This window comes from Platalea leucorodia, assembly GCF_965183815.1.
Source record: "Platalea leucorodia genome assembly, chromosome: 1".
NCBI lineage: Eukaryota > Metazoa > Chordata > Aves > Pelecaniformes > Threskiornithidae > Platalea > Platalea leucorodia.
In genome coordinates, this window is record NC_138823.1 from 98,670,600 (window position 1) to 98,691,148 (window position 20,549).

General features: G+C 44.6%; 1 protein-coding gene across 6 annotated transcripts in view; it reads right to left on the minus strand.

Annotated features, from left to right (window-relative positions):
• The window catches only part of GMPR (guanosine monophosphate reductase), a 55,884-nt gene that overhangs the window by 27,592 nt on the left and 7,743 nt on the right, over window positions 1-20,549 (minus strand). For 4 of the 6 annotated variants that reach the window (XR_014229636.1, XM_082325649.1, XM_082325648.1 and 1 more), the window contains 4 exons: window positions 20,346-20,519; window positions 12,182-12,263; window positions 6,981-7,087; window positions 1,313-1,355 (listed from right to left, as the gene is read on the minus strand). Coding sequence is in view for 5 of the 6 variants with exons in the window: in XM_082325649.1 (XP_082181775.1) it covers window positions 1,313-1,355; window positions 6,981-7,087; window positions 12,182-12,263; window positions 20,346-20,519 (406 nt within the window). In the remaining variant the exon portion in view is untranslated. The remainder of the gene's footprint in view (window positions 1-1,312; window positions 1,356-6,980; window positions 7,088-12,181; window positions 12,264-20,345; window positions 20,520-20,549) is intronic. The other 2 variants (XM_082325651.1, XM_082325652.1) reach the window with 2 other exon arrangements.

Below are 20,549 nucleotides of genomic sequence, written 5' to 3' on the forward strand. Positions count from 1 at the left end.
AGGCCTCACTGCAGGTGGCATGATGTCGGAGTGGGCTGGGCTGAGGAGAGGTTGGGCGTTTTTTTTAATACAATCTTGTTGTCAAAGAAGGTGGATGCCACTGTTCAGCTACGTCAGACTCACCCAACTGGAAGTACCTATTCCCTACATCACATAACCCACAGGGTAACACAAGGGTGATGTGAAATCCTGTGACTGAGCAGATTCTTTGCTGGTAGCAATCACTCCACGGCTGTGCTTAACATTCTCTAGTTAAGTCTTCCTTGTCATCTGACCTGTCTAAAAACAGGAGCTGTCTGCAAACTCAGAAGACAGATTTTGGTTTCAACCTTTCCAGGAGGCCCAGAGTTTTTCTTGGCAGGTCTGTAATCTGAGTTTAGGCCTGCCCTGCTTTCCATACTTCCAAAGCTTCCTGCCAAGTAGACATGCTGCATCATAATGTGACATCTCTGTATTGTACCACCCTGAAATCCCCATGAGAGACTGTGCTGTCCCACTGTATTCTGGGTATTATCCTACTGTGACATCTCCAAAGGGTCTGGCATTTTGGGGAGTGGGGGAGTGTCTTTAAATGTCCTGTCAGCCCAGGATGAATTTAGCACCTGGTTCACAAACACTGCTGCAACAAGGTTATGGCTAAGTGACAATCCTGACCTTGATACACACCCCTCACTGATGTAACTTTCATGCCCAACAGAAAATACTCACAGATTAAATACTCTATTCTATAATCAGCAAGAGCTGGTGCAATTCACTGAAGCTACTGGCATGAGAGCAAACTCTGTTAATTATTAACTTGGATGTTTTAGACATCTGCTCAGCTCTAGGGGATACAGTACAAATAAAATCTCATCTCCTCAAGTGGACAGCTGATCCCAAGAACATCTCCAGGGATCTGGCCTGCCTTTTTGTTTTGTTCTCCTGTCCAACACACATTCCACCATCTCTTCGTCCATTCAAGGCCCAGGTCAGCCAGATCTGGCAGCGTTACAGGCATCTTTGAACACTACTCAGAAGAAACCCTTATCAGTTTTCTTTGTATTACTGGTCCCAGTGGCTGTATCCCATGCACGCCTGGCAGATAGTTTCTAAATAGGACTTCGACCACTGTATGTTTTGCGCTGCAGAATTCAGACTGTCTGGTCCAAAGAGCAAATTCACGTCTGGCGTATTAATTTCACCGGAGTCACCCACAGGGACGAATGTAACCTATCACTGATTACACATTCAGGGTCAAATTGACTCCCGCATCACTGCTGATGGTGCTGGAGATACGCGGGGTGTAAGGGGTGGCACTGCACACTGTCCTTACCAAACGCTTTGGCGACATCTCCTGGGCAGCTGCATCCTCCGTCCTGCACAAAGAAAAGACGACAGTGAGCGGCAGTGAGCTCACTCAGGGACCCAGTGAGCACTGGCGCTCTGCGACCTGCAGCAGAATGGCCCCTGCTCAGCGACAGCGACACCATTGGTATACATCATCTTGGAGGAGTTTTTAGGGAATCCCTATTATCCTTTCTATTGCTTTCCTTCTTTAGGCTCATTTACTCTACCACATAGTCTACTGATAGTACCACTGGTAACAGCAGCAATGCAATTTCCTAAATCCCAGAAACTGGAAAACAGAGCCTCCTCTGATGATCTGAATCATTCCCTGCCATTTTAATGAAAGGCTGTGTGATGCAGAGGTACCACAAACCCCTACCTTAAACCACCAAAGACATTTAAAATAACTTTCTCAGCAGTTTACAATACATTAAAAGGTCACAGTGGGAGGGGTGAGGAAATACACCATCAGCTATGTTGGATTTTAATCTGATAATCTGTAAGCAAATCAGGTAATCTAATCTTTGGTAAGTAAAAATGAATCTCTCATCATACTTCTCACTGTTTGCTATTGGTTTGGTAAAGAAACAACAGCACTTTGACATCTTTAGCATTTTAGACCTATGTGTTTCAGTTTCAGTGCAGAGCAAAGAAGTGGCTGATGAGGGGGTTTCGGCTGAGGGGAGGGAAGTTATGTATGTGTGATAGGGCTGTAAAAAAGGAATGGCACGTAGCAGAGCTCATCATGTGCTATGGTTCTTTAGGTTTTGTAAAGGTCTGAGCATCAGATGAAAGATCCTTTTACTCTACACAGTCACTGTACCAAGAGGGCTCCCCATTCCTTTGATGATCAGGGTCCGTTGCAGACTGCCAACAGCTTTCCTGCTTTTGAAGCTACTCCCCAGGCTGTATGGTTACTTCATTTTGTTTCCCCTCCCTGTTGGCAGAAATGCATGCCTGTGTATGACCTGCGGCTGAGCACAGCCAGACACCCCCACCATCAGCCATTTTAGAGCTGGCTTTCGCGGGTAGCTGGCTGTGGGGCTGAGTGTTAGAACCTCTCTGTGCACAGAAAAGGATTCAAACACAAACTGAGCAGGTGGATCCGAAAGTGAGTGGCTTTTCAAAGGGCATCCCACTGCAAACAGCGCCTGGTAGAACTTTAAAGGCTTTTACTCCATTTGCCGATAACCTCTAGCACGTTATGCCTTTTGTTGAGCTAGACACTCTTGCTGTCAGCTCCAGAAAGGAGCGCTGGGCTGACAGCTGAATCTCTCCTGTTAAGGGCTCTGCTTGTGCAATTCTTTCCCTCTGACAAGTCTGTCAGAGCCTGGAGGAGGGTGTGAGTGTGTGTGCATGTGTCAGGGGCGGAAGAGGCGAGGTAGAAAGAGGGGTCTAATAATCTTCAAAGAGTAGTGTCAGGAATTTGCCTGACTCTTACTGTCTGACTGAGACAGGCTGGCTATGAATGCTCTCTGGTAGATGGGTTTCAGTCTGTTCTTGTTGAGTGGCTCAGTGTCTGACTTTTATAATTAACCCAGTAGTGGCAGCGATGGAGGCTTTATGCTTTCGGAAGTACCATGGGGATGGGGGTCTTAGTATGTAATCATTAATCATCGGCTTCAAAAAATATCACTTTGAATGTCACCAAATTACAAAATGCTGAGCAGACTAAGAGACTTTCCCAAAAACTCATGAGTTACCATTTAAGATAAAAGGAAACAATGATGATGATTCACAGCACTTCTTTATCTGTAGATGCCTCCGCTTACTCCACATAAGCAGGTAAATTTAATGATTCACAGAAAGGGAAACAAAAAGGGGCCATACTAAGCAGTTATGCCAGAAGATGCTATATAATAAAGATATATGCATTAAACAACTTCATTCCATGTGAAAAATCAAGTGCTCTGTTTAGAAAATAAGACTGCTTCTGCTGCATTGTCTGGGAAGCTTTCCCTTGCAGTTCAGCTCGTCCCAACAGGGGCCTGGCTCTGGACTCAAAATGACTTGTAGAACTGCTGGGCTTCAGTCATGGAGCTTCTTGCAGGCTCAGCCTCTACCTCAGAGCCCTGGGGAAATGTATCTGTACAAACACCCCTGTGAATTCAGGAGAACTGGCATTATTCTGAAGTCAGCCCACTGGAAAGGGTGGCCATGGGGCCTGTAGAGAGAAGAATTCTGAGACAACTGGGTGCCAAGCTGAAGGAGAGGGGAAAACAGCTTGCCAGTCAACAGAACTATTTTAACGTGGCTAAAATAATGTTATTTTCCCCAGTCTTGTTCTCTGAACAGATAAACCATTTTACAACAACAAAATTTAGCCTGAGGAAAAGAAATACAGTATGGAAAACCAGTAGGAACTGGTTGAATATTTAATATTATATGCAACTTATAATAAGTTTATGATTTATGTTTCAAGCAACCTTTATAATAAACTCTATAACCAGTCCTTCCTACAGTATCAGCAAACAGATAGCTATTTATTATGCAGAAGATATATAAAGTACGTGGCATATACAGCAGTAGAAACAATACATATGGTGCTTTATTCTGAACTACATATGCTGGGCATACTTCTGTGTGGAAAGTGTTCTGTGTGGAGGAAGAGATGGTATGGCAGTCGCTGGGTGAAGAACCCCTTAGGCATCCTTTTCACCAAATGCCGGTGGCCCATCACCCAGGCAGGGTGAAGGGGAAACAGGGTTCTCTAGCAAACGATAGCCAAATGAGCGAGGACACATACAAGGCTGCTTTCCATTCCCCACATTGCTGGCTTACTAGAATATGTGACTGCCTCTCTATCCAGCAGAGTAGTTCTTTGACCTACAAGAAACAGAAACTTTATCTCAAGTAAGGCGTTTCTGAAGGCGCTCTCCTGCTAAATGGCCTCTCCACTGTAACTCACTGCTGCACTTTCTCAAGGCCAATGGATTAGCGAGAATGAAAATTGAGACTATTGGCTCCCAGACAAATAGCACGGGACAGAAACAGTGTCTGTATCTTAGACAGGGTTTCCTCTCTTCTTTCAGTGAGTCATGAAAGATTAATTTCTGAGGTGAGCTTTGAGTCTTAAGGATAATTTAGCATGAGGAAAGTAACTGGTGCAATTTCATGTCCCCCTCCTCTGTGTAAGCGACTCTAGAGAGACACCAGGCGTTCACTTCGACTATCATGTTTGCCTAAAAATTGTCACCTTCTTTGTCAATGTAGCAGCTCCAAAAATAATACATGATCTCTTCAGTAATACAAACATTTAAAATCCCAGTTTGTGCGGCCATCCTAGCAGAGCTACTGCAGAATGGGCTTCAAGTGTGCTGTGTTCCTTGCAGTGCCTGTACTGTGCTCAGCACGGTCACTTTCTCATTCTGTGAGTGGGACTTCTTTCCCTTCATACAGAAACTGAGCCAACATAAGAAGAAAGAGGAGCAATTCGATGAAGGTACTGAACAAGACAGAAGTGGATGCAAGGAAGTGCCCCAAGGGACTAACCCATATCACACCATCAGCTATAATCTACATGAAGATAGCTGGTAGGCTTTGAATCTTTTCACATCCTTCCTGCTACTTCCATATCAATATACCAAAAAACTGCTGGATATATTTTCTCCTGCCAAACTGACGTAGATAGCTGTGGTAATACTCTGCCTGTAGAGGTCCCCTTTGGCTCAGGCAGGGTGTGACCCTTCCTGAATCTATGTAATGACAGTATTGAGACATTTTGAGGGATGCCATGTATACTTGTTGCCACTAGACCCAATTATATACTTAGGCTTGCTCCCATATGGTGGTTTTCCCTCAGGAGGATACCTCCCTTTTGTGATACTCTTGCCAGAGCTCTGGCAATGACCATGCAGTCCAGCCTTTTCTTTCCCCAATATACACACCAATACCTATCTGAATGCTGCATAATTCAGGTATAATATCCTCACCCTTGCTTTAGTCTCCTTAGCTTGGGTGACAGGGTTGAGTTGCAGTGGTGTTAGAGACCCCCGTTACAGCTGAAAGTAATTCTCTTGGCCCAGATGTTGTAGTAGACAGGTATCAAATTGCCCTTCTATACTCCCCCTGTAATGGCTGGGGGGTTGACCGGTGAAGGCTCACTGAAGCTGACATGACCTAAGCAGGTCACAAACTGATCCATCCCCAAAGCAGGAAAGGAGAGGAGGAATAGTACAGAACCATGTCATTTTTCAACAGTCTAAATACACACTCCCTGTTTTCTTGTAAAATCGGGATAATAACGTTCTGAGGGTTGCTAGCAGCAAATGATTATTGCAAAACTAGGATGGGTCTCTGAGCACCACTGTTAGGATGACACCTATAGTTATCCAGCCTTCATAGTAATGAGTCAGTCTTTCATGCTCTATTGCACACATGTTCTGCTGTCTGCTATAGACATAAACATTTGTAATATTGCCCAAGTCATAAAATCACAGACTGCTTTTCTTTTTTTCTGCAAAATTCATACAGGGGAGCCATGGAGAGGAGAGAATGCATATGCGTTAAGAATAAAGACCAAGAAAGATCCGACTGTAACACATACTTGTTTTCCTGCTCCATTATACCCACAGCTTCAAGAAATACAGTCAAACCCTTTGCCCATCCACAGTCAGTTTGTTCTCCTCTCCCCTCCTTCCTCAACAACACAACGCACCCTCTTCCTCACATGGATACTAGTCACAACGGGGTCAAACAAATCAGGGCCTTCCAATGATTTCACTTGGCAGTAGATCTAAAATTCAGTGTGTGGTCTCTTCTAGGGCTGCAGAGGGACACTGTTGGCTGTGAGGGTACCTGTGAGCACAGCATGCTGGTCAGCCCCTACGCCTTCTGGACTACCAGCTGCCTTACAGCCAGCCTGCAGAGACTGGAAGGCTGACACAGCCAGGGGCACGCTGGCTGGCTGGGCGTGCCTAAGCACACAGGACCTTTGGGTGCTGTAGGCTGCAGTCTAGCTCAGTCTGGGGCCATGCTTACAGATTTGCTTTTCCTATGTGAGGTGAATCTGGTCTTGTTGGTAGTGGAAGCTGCCATTAGGAGGCCATACAGATACATACTCTTTTTTCTCCACAGGCTCACTATTTCCCTAAAGCTTTGTGAGAACGTAAGCGGCTCACGTGCCAGCTGTGCTCAACAGAGCCACCTCTGAAACACTCCTGCCCCTGAACAGAGAGCTCTGTGAGGATGCTATCTGAATCAATCCAGCTACTAGGGCACAGATGGGCTCATACTGTTTTACCTTGTAGTCCCCTCTACTGCCTGTCTGTCCCTCAGTCCCGCTCTCTGGGGAAAGCCATGTTTGCATTTCACTCATTTTTCAGAAATCTTTTGTAGGAATTACTGTTTGCTTCAATGTGAAAACACTATCAAGCTTCCTGTTCTGTTCACATAAGAGCTTACTCCATTCAGGGAGCAAGAAGCAGCTTTCCAAAGGCACAAACAGGAGTGAGGTGCCCAAGCCTTTTTAAACATTAGAGGGAGTTGGTTTCTTTACATTTAAATCTCCACTGACTACCCTAGGAGCTAGTACAGGGGTTAACTGGAGATGACAGAAGGATAGCCTTTAACATGCACGATACTGGACTGTTTGATTCTCCGATTCCACAACGATTTGCACAGTGGGAATCTGAGAGGAGATGATATTTACTTACAGAGATGATATGTCCTTTCAAGCCATGTGCCGAGTCTGCACACTCAATAACAGCACTTAGCTGTGGATAGCCCACCCCTGTCTTAATCCGAGTGGTACACACAGAACCTAGACAAGAGAATGAGAAGAAAAAAACATAGCCCGTTAGGCCGACAGAAAAGATACGGCTTGGTTTCTTTTTCTTGTGGAAAAAATGTGTTTCTATCTGTATTATTTTTTCCCTCAAGAAGTCTCTGCTGCCAATGTTGGCTTCTCATGGATAAAAAGAACACATAGGAACTTGAGTTTTAAAATGCTATCACACCACTTCATGGGAGCTGTAACTGAGGTGACTAATACCCCACCTTTCTTCTCCAGGGCCACAATTCCCAGTTTAGGTCTCATCAGTAATGCTTCCCGGTGAGCGAATTACTGCATCACGAAAAAGCAAATCTGACTGAGGTGCATGAAAGGACGGGGGACAAAAGCACCAGAGCCACAACCCGTGAAACTCAGCAGCATCATTTAATACCTGAATATTTCTTCCAATAAATATTTCTCTCTCTTTTCTACATGTTTTAAAAAATAATTCTCAGGGAGAATCTGTGCTTTTATTTTACTTTTTTGTGGAGATTTTCCACAAAGGAGATAAACCCATCTTTTGCCTAATACTTAACGCGGGAGTATTTGGTTGATCACAAAAGTTGGGAATATAAGAAAATCAGCACACAGCATTTAAAAAGTGAGATAAGTAATCATCAGAAAGCTGTATAGTGTAATATTACAGGAAATATACTAATTATATCTGATTATTAAACTATATTATTTATACACATGCATGGTGCATGTGTGTGTATCTATCTATCTATCTATCTATATATATATAAAAGGGGGGGATATACATATATATAAAAAACCCACTTCAGTTATAGTTCAACATGGTAACATGGCTATAGATCTTTTGCAATACCTTCTTTATTTTTCTCCTCAAATTAAGAGTCAAAATGAGGACTGCTTTTTGCCAGTCCAGGTCTTATAATTTAGGATACAGACCATAAAGGTCTGCATGATAACAAGAATTTCAAAACAGATTCTAAACCAAATGCAGTGAAATCTGGATCCCTTCACCCAGCTGATATCCAGATATACTCAAGCACCGGTAAAGTAAAAGTTTCCAAAGATCTTTCAAAGAACTGACAAGGTGAAAACACTGAGAAGTATTTCTGCAAAGTAGGAAGAAAACTAGTTTTAAAATAATCTCCACAGGGTATGTACTTATATATGTAATGCTTTATAATAAATCACTGCCATTTTCCACAGGATGGACTATTATCTGGAAAAGAGCCTCAAGATCTGATCTTCTGTGAGGAACATTCATTATTTGTGGGCTTGGGTGGTCAACTTGTACAGATCTGTTCAGGAAGATCTCCAGGGAAGGCTACACAGCATTTACTCCTAACTGTTTCCACTTTGAGGCTACAAACTATAATATTTCTTCTTTTATATCTGAACTTGCCTGTGACAATTGCACCACAACATCTCTGTTGTTTATTCTTCATGTCTTTTGCAGTATTTATTGTTTTTTGCTGTCTTCCTGGGCACAACTGCAACCTTTATTACATCACTTGCTCTGCTCAAATTATCCATTCATGAACAACAACTATTTGGCACTGTAGAGTAACAATCTGCCTGCACTGCACTGGCTGATCACAGCTATTCTGTCCGTGGCACTTGGCGCTAGCCAGTTTAAAATCTAGCCCACGCATGGTGACCCCAGCTGCAGTCTATGAAGAAAACAGAAAGAGGAAGGAGCAAATGAAGAAATGCACAAGGGAGGGAAAGAAAAAAGGGAAGACAATACGGCAGTATATGCCAGACAACAATATTAGGGAAGGGAAGGTAGGAAAAACACTGTAAGAAGTTTAGGGTCCTCCCATTTATCCATGGGAATATTGCAGTGATAGGTAACATATAAGTGCATTAATGCAAGTATTATAGCTCCCAGGCAGTAGCAACAGGTAGAGGCAATGTTATCCATACGTCACACTTAATTAATGCCATTTCATCTTTGAAGACATTGACAAGATGGGCAACCTCAGCACACAAATCATAAAGCTATTTAGAGACCTATCTTTCCTTGACAGAAGTGGATACCTGAACACAGTATCCTTTGAGCTGGGATGACTCAGCCTCTTTTCAACAGGCTAGAAAAAGTGTTCCTAAACACAACGGACATTATCACTGATAATGTCAGTAACTTGGGCAACTCAGTGCTTCCAATAATAGTCATCTTCACTGCCAGAAGACAGAATATGTAACACTTTGCAGTACAAAACACTAGCACCCTGCCCCTGTATTTCTTAAATATACTATGTGCAAGGGCAAGCAAACAGCATTATACACTGGTTGCATCTGGACAACTTCTCCTCATGTGTCCTGGTTTCAGCTGGGATAGAGTTAATTTTCTTCTTAGTAGCTGGTAGAGTGCTGTGTTTTGGATTTAGGATGAGAATAATGTTGATAAGACACTGATGTTTTGGTTCTTGCTGAGTAGAGTTTACACTAGTCAAGGACTTTTTAGCTTCTTGTGCTCTGCCAGGTGCATAAGAAGCTGGGAGGGAGCATAGCTAGGACAGCTGACCCAGACTGGCCAAAGGGCTATTCCATACCATATGACATCATGCTCAGTATATAAGCTGGGGGAAGAAGAAGGAAGGGGGGGACATTGGGTGTGATGGCGTTTGTCTTCCCAAGTAACCGTTACGCGTGATGGAGCCCTGCTTTCCTGGAGATGGCTGAACACCTGCCTGCCGCTGGGAAGTAGTGAATGAATTCCTTGCTTTGCTTTGCTTGTGCGTGTGGCTTTTGCTTTACCTATTAAACTGTCTTTATCTCAACCCATGAGTTTTCTCACTTTTACTCTTCCGATTCTCTCCCCCATCCCACCGGGGGGGAGTGAGCGAGCGGCTGTGTGGTGCTTAGTTGCTGGCTGGGGTTAAACCACGACAGTCCTTTTTGGCGCCCAACGTGGGGCTCGAAGGGTTCGAGATAATGACAGATTTAATTGGAATGTGCTAGACTGAATTTATAGCTGTTAGTGCTGTTTAGGTATGAATCAGCAGGCTTCTGTACTTGCCATGGGGCTTGCTTGCCTTACTGTATATTAGAGTATAGTGCTCGTTAGTGGCTGCTTTTTGCTTTTGCTACTTGCTGAACTGCTTATCATCTTACTGTGCTGTGCCTGGGAACATTTTGATAACAACAACGGCCATGCCCTGGGCTGGCAGATGGCCAGGGCATTGCTGCTGTTTCTGCGCTGCTGTACTGGACAGGCTGGAACTCCAGTGTGAACTCGAGTCAAAGGGACTGTGACCTGTGGATGAGTCCATGTGGGAGCAGGACACCCCGAAGCGCCTGTGGACGTGGATAAGCCCATACCAGAGCAGGTATGTCTCGAAGAGTCTGTGGCCATGGTTATGTCTGTGCCACAGCAGGTATACTTCTTGAAGGGATTGTGGCCCAAGGATAAGTCCACGCTGGAGAGGGTACACCTCGAAGCATCTGTGGCTGTGGATAAGTCCGTGCTGCAGCAGGTACACCTTGAAGCATCAGTGGCTGTGCATGAGGTCATGCTGGAGCACCTCAAAGCGTGTGGCCATGGGTAAGGCCATGGTGGAGCAAGTTCACTTCTGAAGAGACTGTGGCTGCGGGTAAGGCCATGGTGGAGCAAGTTTACTTCTGAAGAGACTGTGGCTGCGGGCAAGGCCACGCTGGAGCAGGTATATCTCTGAAAGCATTGTGGCCCATGGAGAAGGTCATGTGGGAACAGGTGCACCTCTAAGTGACTGTGGCTGTGGATAAATCCATGCCACAGCAGGTATACCCCTGGAGAGACTGTGGCTCATAGACAAGGCTCCACTTGGAGCAGGTAAACCCCTAAGGGACTACAGTCTGTGGATAAGTCCAAGCCGAAGCAGGGGCAAGGGGAGGAGTCCATTGCAGTGTTAAGCCCAATGGTCTGGTCCAAAGGGGCCAGGGGTGGAGATTGTAATGGAAATACCTTTAAATTGTTGTAACCCAGGATTTGAGTTGCATGTTATGAGAATTACTATAACAGGAACCCCTTGTTGCTAGCCAGGCTAGGAGCAAGGGGAGGAGTTCATTGCAATGTTAATCCTGGCCCAAAGTGGCCAGGGGTGGAGATTGTAATGGAAATACCTTTAAATTGTTGTAACCCATGATCTGAGTTGCATGTTATAGGAATTACCATAGCAGGAACCACCTGAACAAATGGAGGAGAAGCCTTACAAGAAGCAGTGCAAGTGCAGCAGTAACCCGACCTGAGCTGGCTTTGGTGCCCAGTAACTCCACGCAACACACCACCTCTCCTGTCCTGAGTGATCACCATCACCGATGGAGCCCAAAGTCACGGACTAAATGAACTCAATGGACATTATGTGGACATTTGTGGATGTTTATGGACATTTTACAGACATTTTACAGGAGTGGTCCATAGAATAAGTGGGGTGGTGGTTAATGAGGATGTATTGGATAATGTGGGACCTGAGCATGACGTAAATGGTATGGAATAAGGGGTGGATACTGTCCTGGTTTCAGCTGGGATAGAGTTAATTTTCTTCTTAGTAGCTGGTAGAGTGCTGTGTTTTGGATTTAGGATGAGAATAATGTTGATAAGACACTGATGTTTTGGTTCTTGCTGAGTAGAGTTTACACTAGTCAAGGACTTTTTAGCTTCTTGTGCTCTGCCAGGTGCATAAGAAGCTGGGAGGGAGCATAGCTAGGACAGCTGACCCAGACTGGCCAAAGGGCTATTCCATACCATATGACATCATGCTCAGTATATAAGCTGGGGGAAGAAGAAGGAAGGGGGGGACATTGGGTGTGATGGCGTTTGTCTTCCCAAGTAACCGTTACGCGTGATGGAGCCCTGCTTTCCTGGAGATGGCTGAACACCTGCCTGCCGCTGGGAAGTAGTGAATGAATTCCTTGCTTTGCTTTGCTTGTGCGTGTGGCTTTTGCTTTACCTATTAAACTGTCTTTATCTCAACCCATGAGTTTTCTCACTTTTACTCTTCCGATTCTCTCCCCCATCCCACCGGGGGGGAGTGAGCGAGCGGCTGTGTGGTGCTTAGTTGCTGGCTGGGGTTAAACCACGACATCATGTTACCATAAGTCACCCTTATTTGACTGGATTTGACTTACCTGGTCCGATACCCACTTTAATAATATCTGCTCCGGAAAGAATAAGTTCTTCTACCATCTCTCCTGTCACCACATTGCCTGCCTAGACAGAAGGAACAATATCACATATATGGGAGATTTCAAGACTACTGCAGTAAAGACTAACGATGATAATGTAGAGTTTTATCTAGAGCTTTTATGAGTTGAACTATATAGAGTCAGGAAGAATATAGTTCACTATATTGTTCATTGTGCATGCCACAGAGATCAAACAAATCACACAGGTACATTATCAAGTCAAATGAATTTCATGATTGGTCCAGTAAACCCCAGTCCTTAGGATCCCATCAGGATACCTGCTTTGTCTTCCATCCCGCTAATCCTCACTCAGCGGCTCTCAACCCTAAACATAAGGCCTACACAGTACAACCTCTCCCTTACATGCAGTGCAACTCCTCCACCTCTCCTGCCCTGCTTATCCCTCCTGAAGAGCCCATATCCCTCCATCCCATTTGCGTACCTCACTTTGTGGGAAGATGCTCAGATCTTATTTAAAACCCTGGCAAATCTCTTTTTCCTTTAGGATTTAATATTTTGAGTACTGAAAGAGTAAGAAAGGTATTATTCTTGCCATTTTGTACTTTGGTGCCAAAATTGGTTATGTACATTTAGATTATGTAAATAAGGGTATTTATACCATATACATTCATTTGGTTGTGGTGAAGCCAGAGGTGAAAGAAAGGGGTTTGGTTCCCTCTGCATGAACTTTGCAGAGATGTAGACAGCATGCTGTTTATATGAGGTCTTCTTCTTGGAAAGAAGTCCTGAATTGTTTTGTGTTCTTTACCATATTTTTCCTTGCACTTTCCTAACTCTTTTCCTCCTTTGGCCTTCATCCTCAATACCTTCTTGAAAGTGATGGCAGCCCTCTCAGCCTTTGTTTTGCTCCTTCAAGTAGTCTTCTTCTGTAGGCCCTCCATGCCCCTAATCAACTGCTTAGTCTTTGTCTGCCTTCACCCCAGACAGAATTTCTCTTTCTTGAACCTGAGGAATGAGAACTGTCCATAGTGGTACAGGTGAATTCTCACCAGCGCTTTGCACAATGCTTGCCTTTCCTGTGGAAATATCTTGCCTGACACACAAGAATGCATTTGCCTTCCAGCCCCTTCATCAGCTTTGCTGCCCTCCTCTGGACACGTTCAAGGACCTTCACATCCTTCGTAAACTGTGGGGCCCAGAACTGCACACAGTACTCAAGGTGAGGCCACATCAACACTAAATACAGTGGGATCATCACCCCTTTTAACCAGCTGGTTATGCTGTGTTTGATGCACCCCAGGGTGCAGTTTGCCCTCTTGGCTGCCAGGGCACACTGCTGGCTCATGTTGACCCTGCTGTCAACCAGCACCCCCAGATCCCTTTCCGCAGGGCTGCTCTCCAGCCACTCCCCTCCCAATTTATACTTGTGCCCAGCATTACTCGATGCTAGGTGCAGAATCTGGCATTTGTTCTTGTTCAATTTCATGCCATTGATGACTGCCCAATGCTCCAATCTATCTAGATCCCTCTGCAAGGCCTCTTGTCCCTCGAGAGAGTCAACAGCACCTCCCAGTTTAGTATCATCAGCAAACCTGCTAATGGTGCATTCAACTCCTGCCTCCAGATCATTGATAAAAATATTGAAGCGAACTGGCCCTAGAATTGAGCCCTGAGGAACACCACTGGTAACTGCTTGCCAGCCAGATGTAGCACCATTCACTGCAACCCTTCGCATCTTGCCCTTCAGCCAGTTCTTCACCCAGCGCACTGTGTACCTGCTCATCCCGCAGTTGGACAACTTGTCCAGAAGGCACTGTGAGGGACAGTATCAAAAGCCTTACTAACATCCAGAAAAACTACATCCACTGCCTTCCCTTTGTCCACTAGGCAGGTGACCTTATCATAGAAGGATATTAAATTAAACAGGACTTTCCCTTTGTGAGCCCCATGTTGACTATGCCTGAATATTGCATTGTTCTTTAAATGTCTTTCAATAGCACACAGTATGATCTTCTCCATAATTTTTCCAGCTACTGAGGTTAGACTAACAGGTCTGTAGTTTCCTGGGTCTTCCCTCATGCCCTTCTTGTAAATTGGAATAATGTTGGCTAGCTTTCTGTCGGCGGGGACCTCCCCAGTCTCCCAAGACCTTTGGTAGATGATTGAGAGGGGTCCTGCTGTAACATCCACTAACTCCTTCAGTACTCTGGGATGAATCCCATCAGGCCCATCATTCCATCAACCCATCAGATGTTTGAAAACCAAGTATGGTTTGGATTTCAGCTCTGTGGCTTGTCTCTTGTCTACAGCATGTTCCTAACTAGAAAAACTGCACAAAATAAACTTGTATGAAACAGGAGTCCAGTTTTCCGCATCATCCATTTTGCGCTTGTACTGAGATGGACTATTCATTTGCGGAGATCTGAATTTAGGATCAGGAGATGTTCAGAAAACTTCTTACATAATGATATTCCAGGACTTAGCAAGTGTTTGTAGCAGTACTGATATGGGCAGAGCAGGAGACAAATCCGAAAATCCTTACTTAATATTTTCTTAGTTTTTATTGAAACAGAACTCCTGCAGAAGTCAACAGGAGCTACCCAGGGAATGTTGGGCAAGGCCTATTCTCCACTTACTGATTTTTGGCTCCTATTTCACCATTATTTTTTTTTTAATGAATTTTACTTCCCCCTTTTATTAGCCTGAAACAGCTGACAAGCCACCACCTGAGGCACTTATAAAAACAATTATACTGTTAGGCAGCGATTTGTGGTCTATGACAGAGGACCACTTAACTTTGCTCAAAACTGCATGATATTGATTAAAAATAAAATAAAATAGAACAGTCGGGAAATAAGGAACATATAACAGGTACAGTGTTTCCAGCTAAGTGCTGCTTCCTTTCTGCTCAGTGGTAATTTGTTATACTAAGTGTTGTACACTCCAAGGTGGGGTGATGGAGAGCATGCTGCTTACAACATTAAGGAAGCAGTTCACATCTGGAAGGCAGATGACTACCTGTGCAGTATGACATGCAGCACATTATAACTTGGTGAAGTACTGGAGTACATGCAACAGATTCATAAACAGGAATGAACGGGTATGAAAGTCAGTGGCTCCATGAGATTTGGGATCAAATACGTATTTAACTTAAACAGCAGTGTCTTCTTATTAGCTGAGCATAGTGGGTTGTCAAACTGTCTCTTCAGAAATGCTAACCAGACGTTTAATGTTAAGTTACTGCTAGAAAATGCTGGAACTGCATATGTTGATTCAAAATGCTCATCCTAGCAGGGAAAAGCACTTATGTCCCCAGCATACTTTTTTTCCTGGAATGCATGTACACACATCAGTGGTTTCTGTCTTTCTGAATCTGCAGATCCTCAACAAATTTTCAGGGAAGACATGGAGCTCTACATAGCAGACTTCAACCTGCCAATGACAGGCTTGCTTCTTTTAGATACCTTTTGCAGACCTCAGAGAGCACAAAAAAAACCACTACGAGAGAGGCACAGCTATCTGTATGTGAAGACACTCTAGTATCACAGCTGAAGAGCAAGGAAAGCTGTTGTCTTACATCCAGCTGAACTCTACTTCCACTGAAACCAATGCTTCTTGCTTTACCATCAATGCCAGTATGACAGCTGAATAGAGACAAAAGGGCTTTTTAAAGCCCCACCTGTAAGGTAAAGCCAGAATACTTCAACTAAAAAAAATCTGAAAACATGAATATAGAAAGACTGAGACTACAGAGATAAAACCTCCTTAAAATTAACTAAGACTATAAAGCAAGTAAAGCAATTGGAACTTGTACAAAGAAGCCACTACAGACAATACGTTTTGTAGTGTATTTGGGCAAGTAGTCAGGGAACATAGTAATTGGTGGAAGTATTGTATTAATGAAAACCATGCTCATCTTAATGATGAGTCCATGTACCAATGCATTTCTAATCTGCTACAGAACTGGCTTCCTCGAAAGAGAGAGAGCCCAGTAATTACCTTACCGCTAATCTAACTTTGCTACCCCTGGCAGTAAAGTAACAGCATCAGTAACAACTGAAAGTCAGGTAAACTACCATGCTTTCAGTGCGGTCAGTTATTAGGGGCTACAACAAATTACCCTGGCTGTGGGCCTGGCCTTACACACTCAGGCCGACATTCAGCTGTACCATCACTCAATGTGAGGTTTCAAGTGAGCGTCACCCTGGCTCATTCCAGCAGTATCCAGGATGACTGAACTGTGGGTCAGTCCTAAGGGAAATCCTGGCCTCAGAAAAGTCAAACAGAGTTTCACTACTGACTTTAATGGGATCAAGATTTCACCTAACAGGATTATAAAGGCTACAGCTTCTCTGACAGACAAGCAAAATTAGTGAACACAGTAGGGCAGTGCCTCTGAATTTCAGTCAGGCATTTGATACTGTGCCTCATAAAAGCCTGCTATAAATATCGACTCACACTGACTAAGACAAGAACACTGCCTCACTGATTGAAAGCTGCTGGCAAATGGCAATGGATCAAGCTGGGGAGAAGTGTCTGTGACAACAGTTCTCAAACTTTCTTCTTGTATCCTAGAGGAAAGCACAGTCTGTGCCTCCACACTATCAGGAACACTGCCAAAGGACACCTCCCACCCACCAAAGCAAGGGGTGCTTTACCGTAAGATGGAGATGATGCCCTTTGCGAGGCTGAGCTGTATCGGGTGGGCGTTTGCACTCAGTATTGTGAGTGACCCAAGATAGCCTCGGCAGCATCACTGTCTCCAACCCTGTGATCCCACCTGGCCCCTGCTCTGAGACCCCAGCCCTGGTGGGGGTGACTGGATTGACTCTGCTGCTTTTCCAGAGATAAACTGGGAGCAGTCTGCATGGCTTTCTCTGACTGAATTATGCCTCCATTAAGGCCCTGAGAAGTTCTGCTACTGACTCCAAGGGGAGCAACAGTTTCTGGCCCCTGCTGTTTCCCTCTGCTCCTGCTTTGCGATTCCGCTTGCATCCCGCTCTGGCCCACATCTTGCGGGTGCTACTGAATCTGCAAGTGTGCTCCTGCCCCAGCATTTTCCTTCCTGCCACACTCCCTGCTCCCCTCCCCGGGGTTTCTTCTGTATAATGAACAGAGAACGCTGCGAAAAGGAAAATTCAGGATAAAAACTTGGCAAAGCTTGCTGGCAAAGATATCTTAGCTTGCTAAACAGACTTCCTGTGAAATGGAAGAACGCTAACATCTACAATTACACTAATAAATAAGGACTACGCTTACTGTAATATAAAGGCTGTGACCCTCCATCATGAATGTCAACTGAAGTTTTGCTTTAGACTTCAGTGAGTAGGCACAACCCAAGCACATGATGCTGTGCTACAGCAAACACCCCACTGGACCATTACTCTTGATCCTGGGGGGCAATGCATTTGTAAGACATTCAGGAGACTTGAATACTGCTGCTTCCTCCATCCTCAATCTAACAAGTGATTTAAGGAAAGTCATGTTGTACCTTTGTGCCCCTGTTTGTCTTCCCTATCCTTTGTGTTCCATGGAGAAACTGATCTTCTTTGTAAATTAATATGAAAGGCAGGAGTGAAAAGAGCTTGTGTCAGAGCCAGGAAGAAGAAAATAAGGTAATGTGATTATAAAAGCAAGTATTTAAAAAGGCAAAACCATGCATTTGAAAGGTTGTTACACAAGAGACATCTTCCATCTGTATTGGCCGCAGAGAGTACTACGTTAACCACAGTTGCTCTGCACATCACCTTTCAGCCTCAGAGCTGAACCCATTACATGGCCCCTGGGAACATACGTTCCCTGACACCCCACGTCGGGTTACTGTTACGTACTGCACTGCAGCTGACTGTGGAATGAATGGTCATGCTGAGGAAAGCAAACAAGACAGCCTGCAAGGTCCTGGAGATCACTTTCAGCTATGAGAAAGCTTCTTTATTTTTATACCTTCTATTTAACTGCTAACCCTTTTGTTTGAAAGCCACAACAGCAGAGAGCATACTGCAGGCGTAGCACAGAGACATCAAAGCAGACAGAACAGGTAGCAGCAGGACATGTCTTCCAGAGTATCATAAAAAGGAACCTATACGAGCTCCTGCATTTCAGCCTGGAATAGCTTCAAAAGGCCATTTTGGCACAGACCGTAAAGTAAACTCATTTGCAAGTGGGGTAGAGGTGTGTGTCCCTAGTTGAACCAGAGACTTTCAGGGACTGCACAGGCTCTGGAGGCTTTGGAAAACAGAAGGGTTTTGAACACCCCAAGTTTGTTAGCAGGCTTTTCGGAATGGAAATTACCCCTGTGCAGGAGATTACAAACATGAGCCATACTAAACCATGTTCAGAGAAAGAAGCTACAATCAGAGAAGGCAACTGAACAGGTCAGGGCTGTCTATGTGCTCAAGCAGGTGGTGCTGTCAGGACAATGAGATGTGAAGTAACAACAACCTTAGTCACAGAAGCAGAGAAACTAAGCGGGCAGCTTAACAGATGTGGGAGGTGGATGAGACTGGCTTAAGGACCTTGGACTAAAATCTGGGCTTGATACCTGACTTTGACATTGACCTCCTATGCCTTCTGGGCAATTCGTCTTGGCTGAGTTCCCTCCTCAGTCAGCAAAGTCAGCAGTCTGTGAGGAGGTGGAGGAGGGGATGACACACAATTTTCTTTCCACTCCTGATATGGAAGATTTTTTTTTTTTTTTTAACTATGTGGTTTAAGCTCCCTCCCACAACTCTTCAAGCCAAAGACACTGGAGTAATCACACCACTAGGAACAACACTTCAGATCCAAAGCAAGGAAACAACTCCTTCCCTCACTGCAGTGAACATGGAGCAGGAATCTCAAAAAGCCCACATCTATGATTTCATACTTCCAAAAGCTCTCCCCAAAGCCATGGGAAGTACGGTCATATCAGAAAGGTTCCCACGTCTGCTGGAAGCTGTTGAAGGATGCCTATTCATTAGCCTATGGTAACCCAGAACCCCACAGGCATTCCAGCCCACCTCCATTTTCCAATGCCACCATTGTTCGGAGGCAAGAACACAGACTTCCTCGGACATGGGAGGAAGGAAGGAATGTAGTCTCCCCTGAGCTGCCTGAACATGCAGTTCCCTATTGAACCAAGTCAGAGCGTGCATTTATGACCACTTTTACTTCACATTTACTTCACATGTGTGAAGCTTTGTGTCTGGCATGAAAAAGTGAGGAAGTGTTGCCTACACATGATTTTTTTGCTGCACTGGCTTGAAGAAAGGCTGGTAGCCTCACGAAGAATCTGCTGCTTGTTTGAGAATTTCTGCTATTCTCATGGAAACAAATTCAGACCCATTTCTTCAAGGGCCCTGGGAAACAAGCAGGAGCAGTAGGGCTCTGCTGAAAGGAGTCCCGTGTTGATGCAAACACCCTACTCTTAGTGCAAAAGGGCTGGAGAAAGCATGCCATTAATGCTCTGAGATTGGACAGTAACCTCACAGAAGGTGCATGAAAAGCCCCAGCATTGACTATTTTGCTCCCTGATGACCCCATTCACGACTGCACAACATCCCTATGATTCTTATCATAGGCAAGGATTAGTCTACATTCAGCTGTCTTCATAGTGATCTAATTGATGAAAACAGCCATTGGCCACATTCCCATAGCAAACCTCAGCTTGGAATCACCAACACAAACCTACACACTTTATGATTAGAGGTCACATCTGGTGTGGGAAGGAAGATGTGAGTAGGAAAAAAATTGGATCCACCCAGCCTGCCATGCCAACATCAAACTGCTGTATCAGAGCACACAGTGAACATTCCCACAGAAATTATCAGCAATGGAAGACTGACAATGCCAACATGTTATTAAACAGTCGTCATTTGGCTCAGAGTCAACCTCTTGCTGAATTGAAAGGGCAGATGAATAGAGCTGCCCTCTATATTCTCAGAAGGGTATCTGTCTACATATATTTGTCTCGAAGATGAGAGGTTTGAGTCAGACTTTTTTTTTTCTTTCTTTCATTCATTCTTTCTTTCTTTCTTTCCTTTTTTTAAATGAGGAATCAGAAATTGATGGAGCTACCACAGAGCTTCTGATGCCTACCAACCAAACTCTGGGCCCTGTTCCTGGACAGAATTCCCACACACCCCCTCCACCCTTTCTACACACTTACCATAATGGTGTGATGTGGGAACAGGGCACGGACAGACTTCACAAACTCCACAAAGTGCTCTGAATAGCCATTTGCCACATCCAGGCAGATGTATCTGATAGGTGGAATGGCCTCTAGAATACTTGTTAACTTGTCCAAATCAGCTTTTCCACTACCTGAGCTTGCTGCCACATGCTACAAAGACAGGGAGAACAAAAGGGAGTA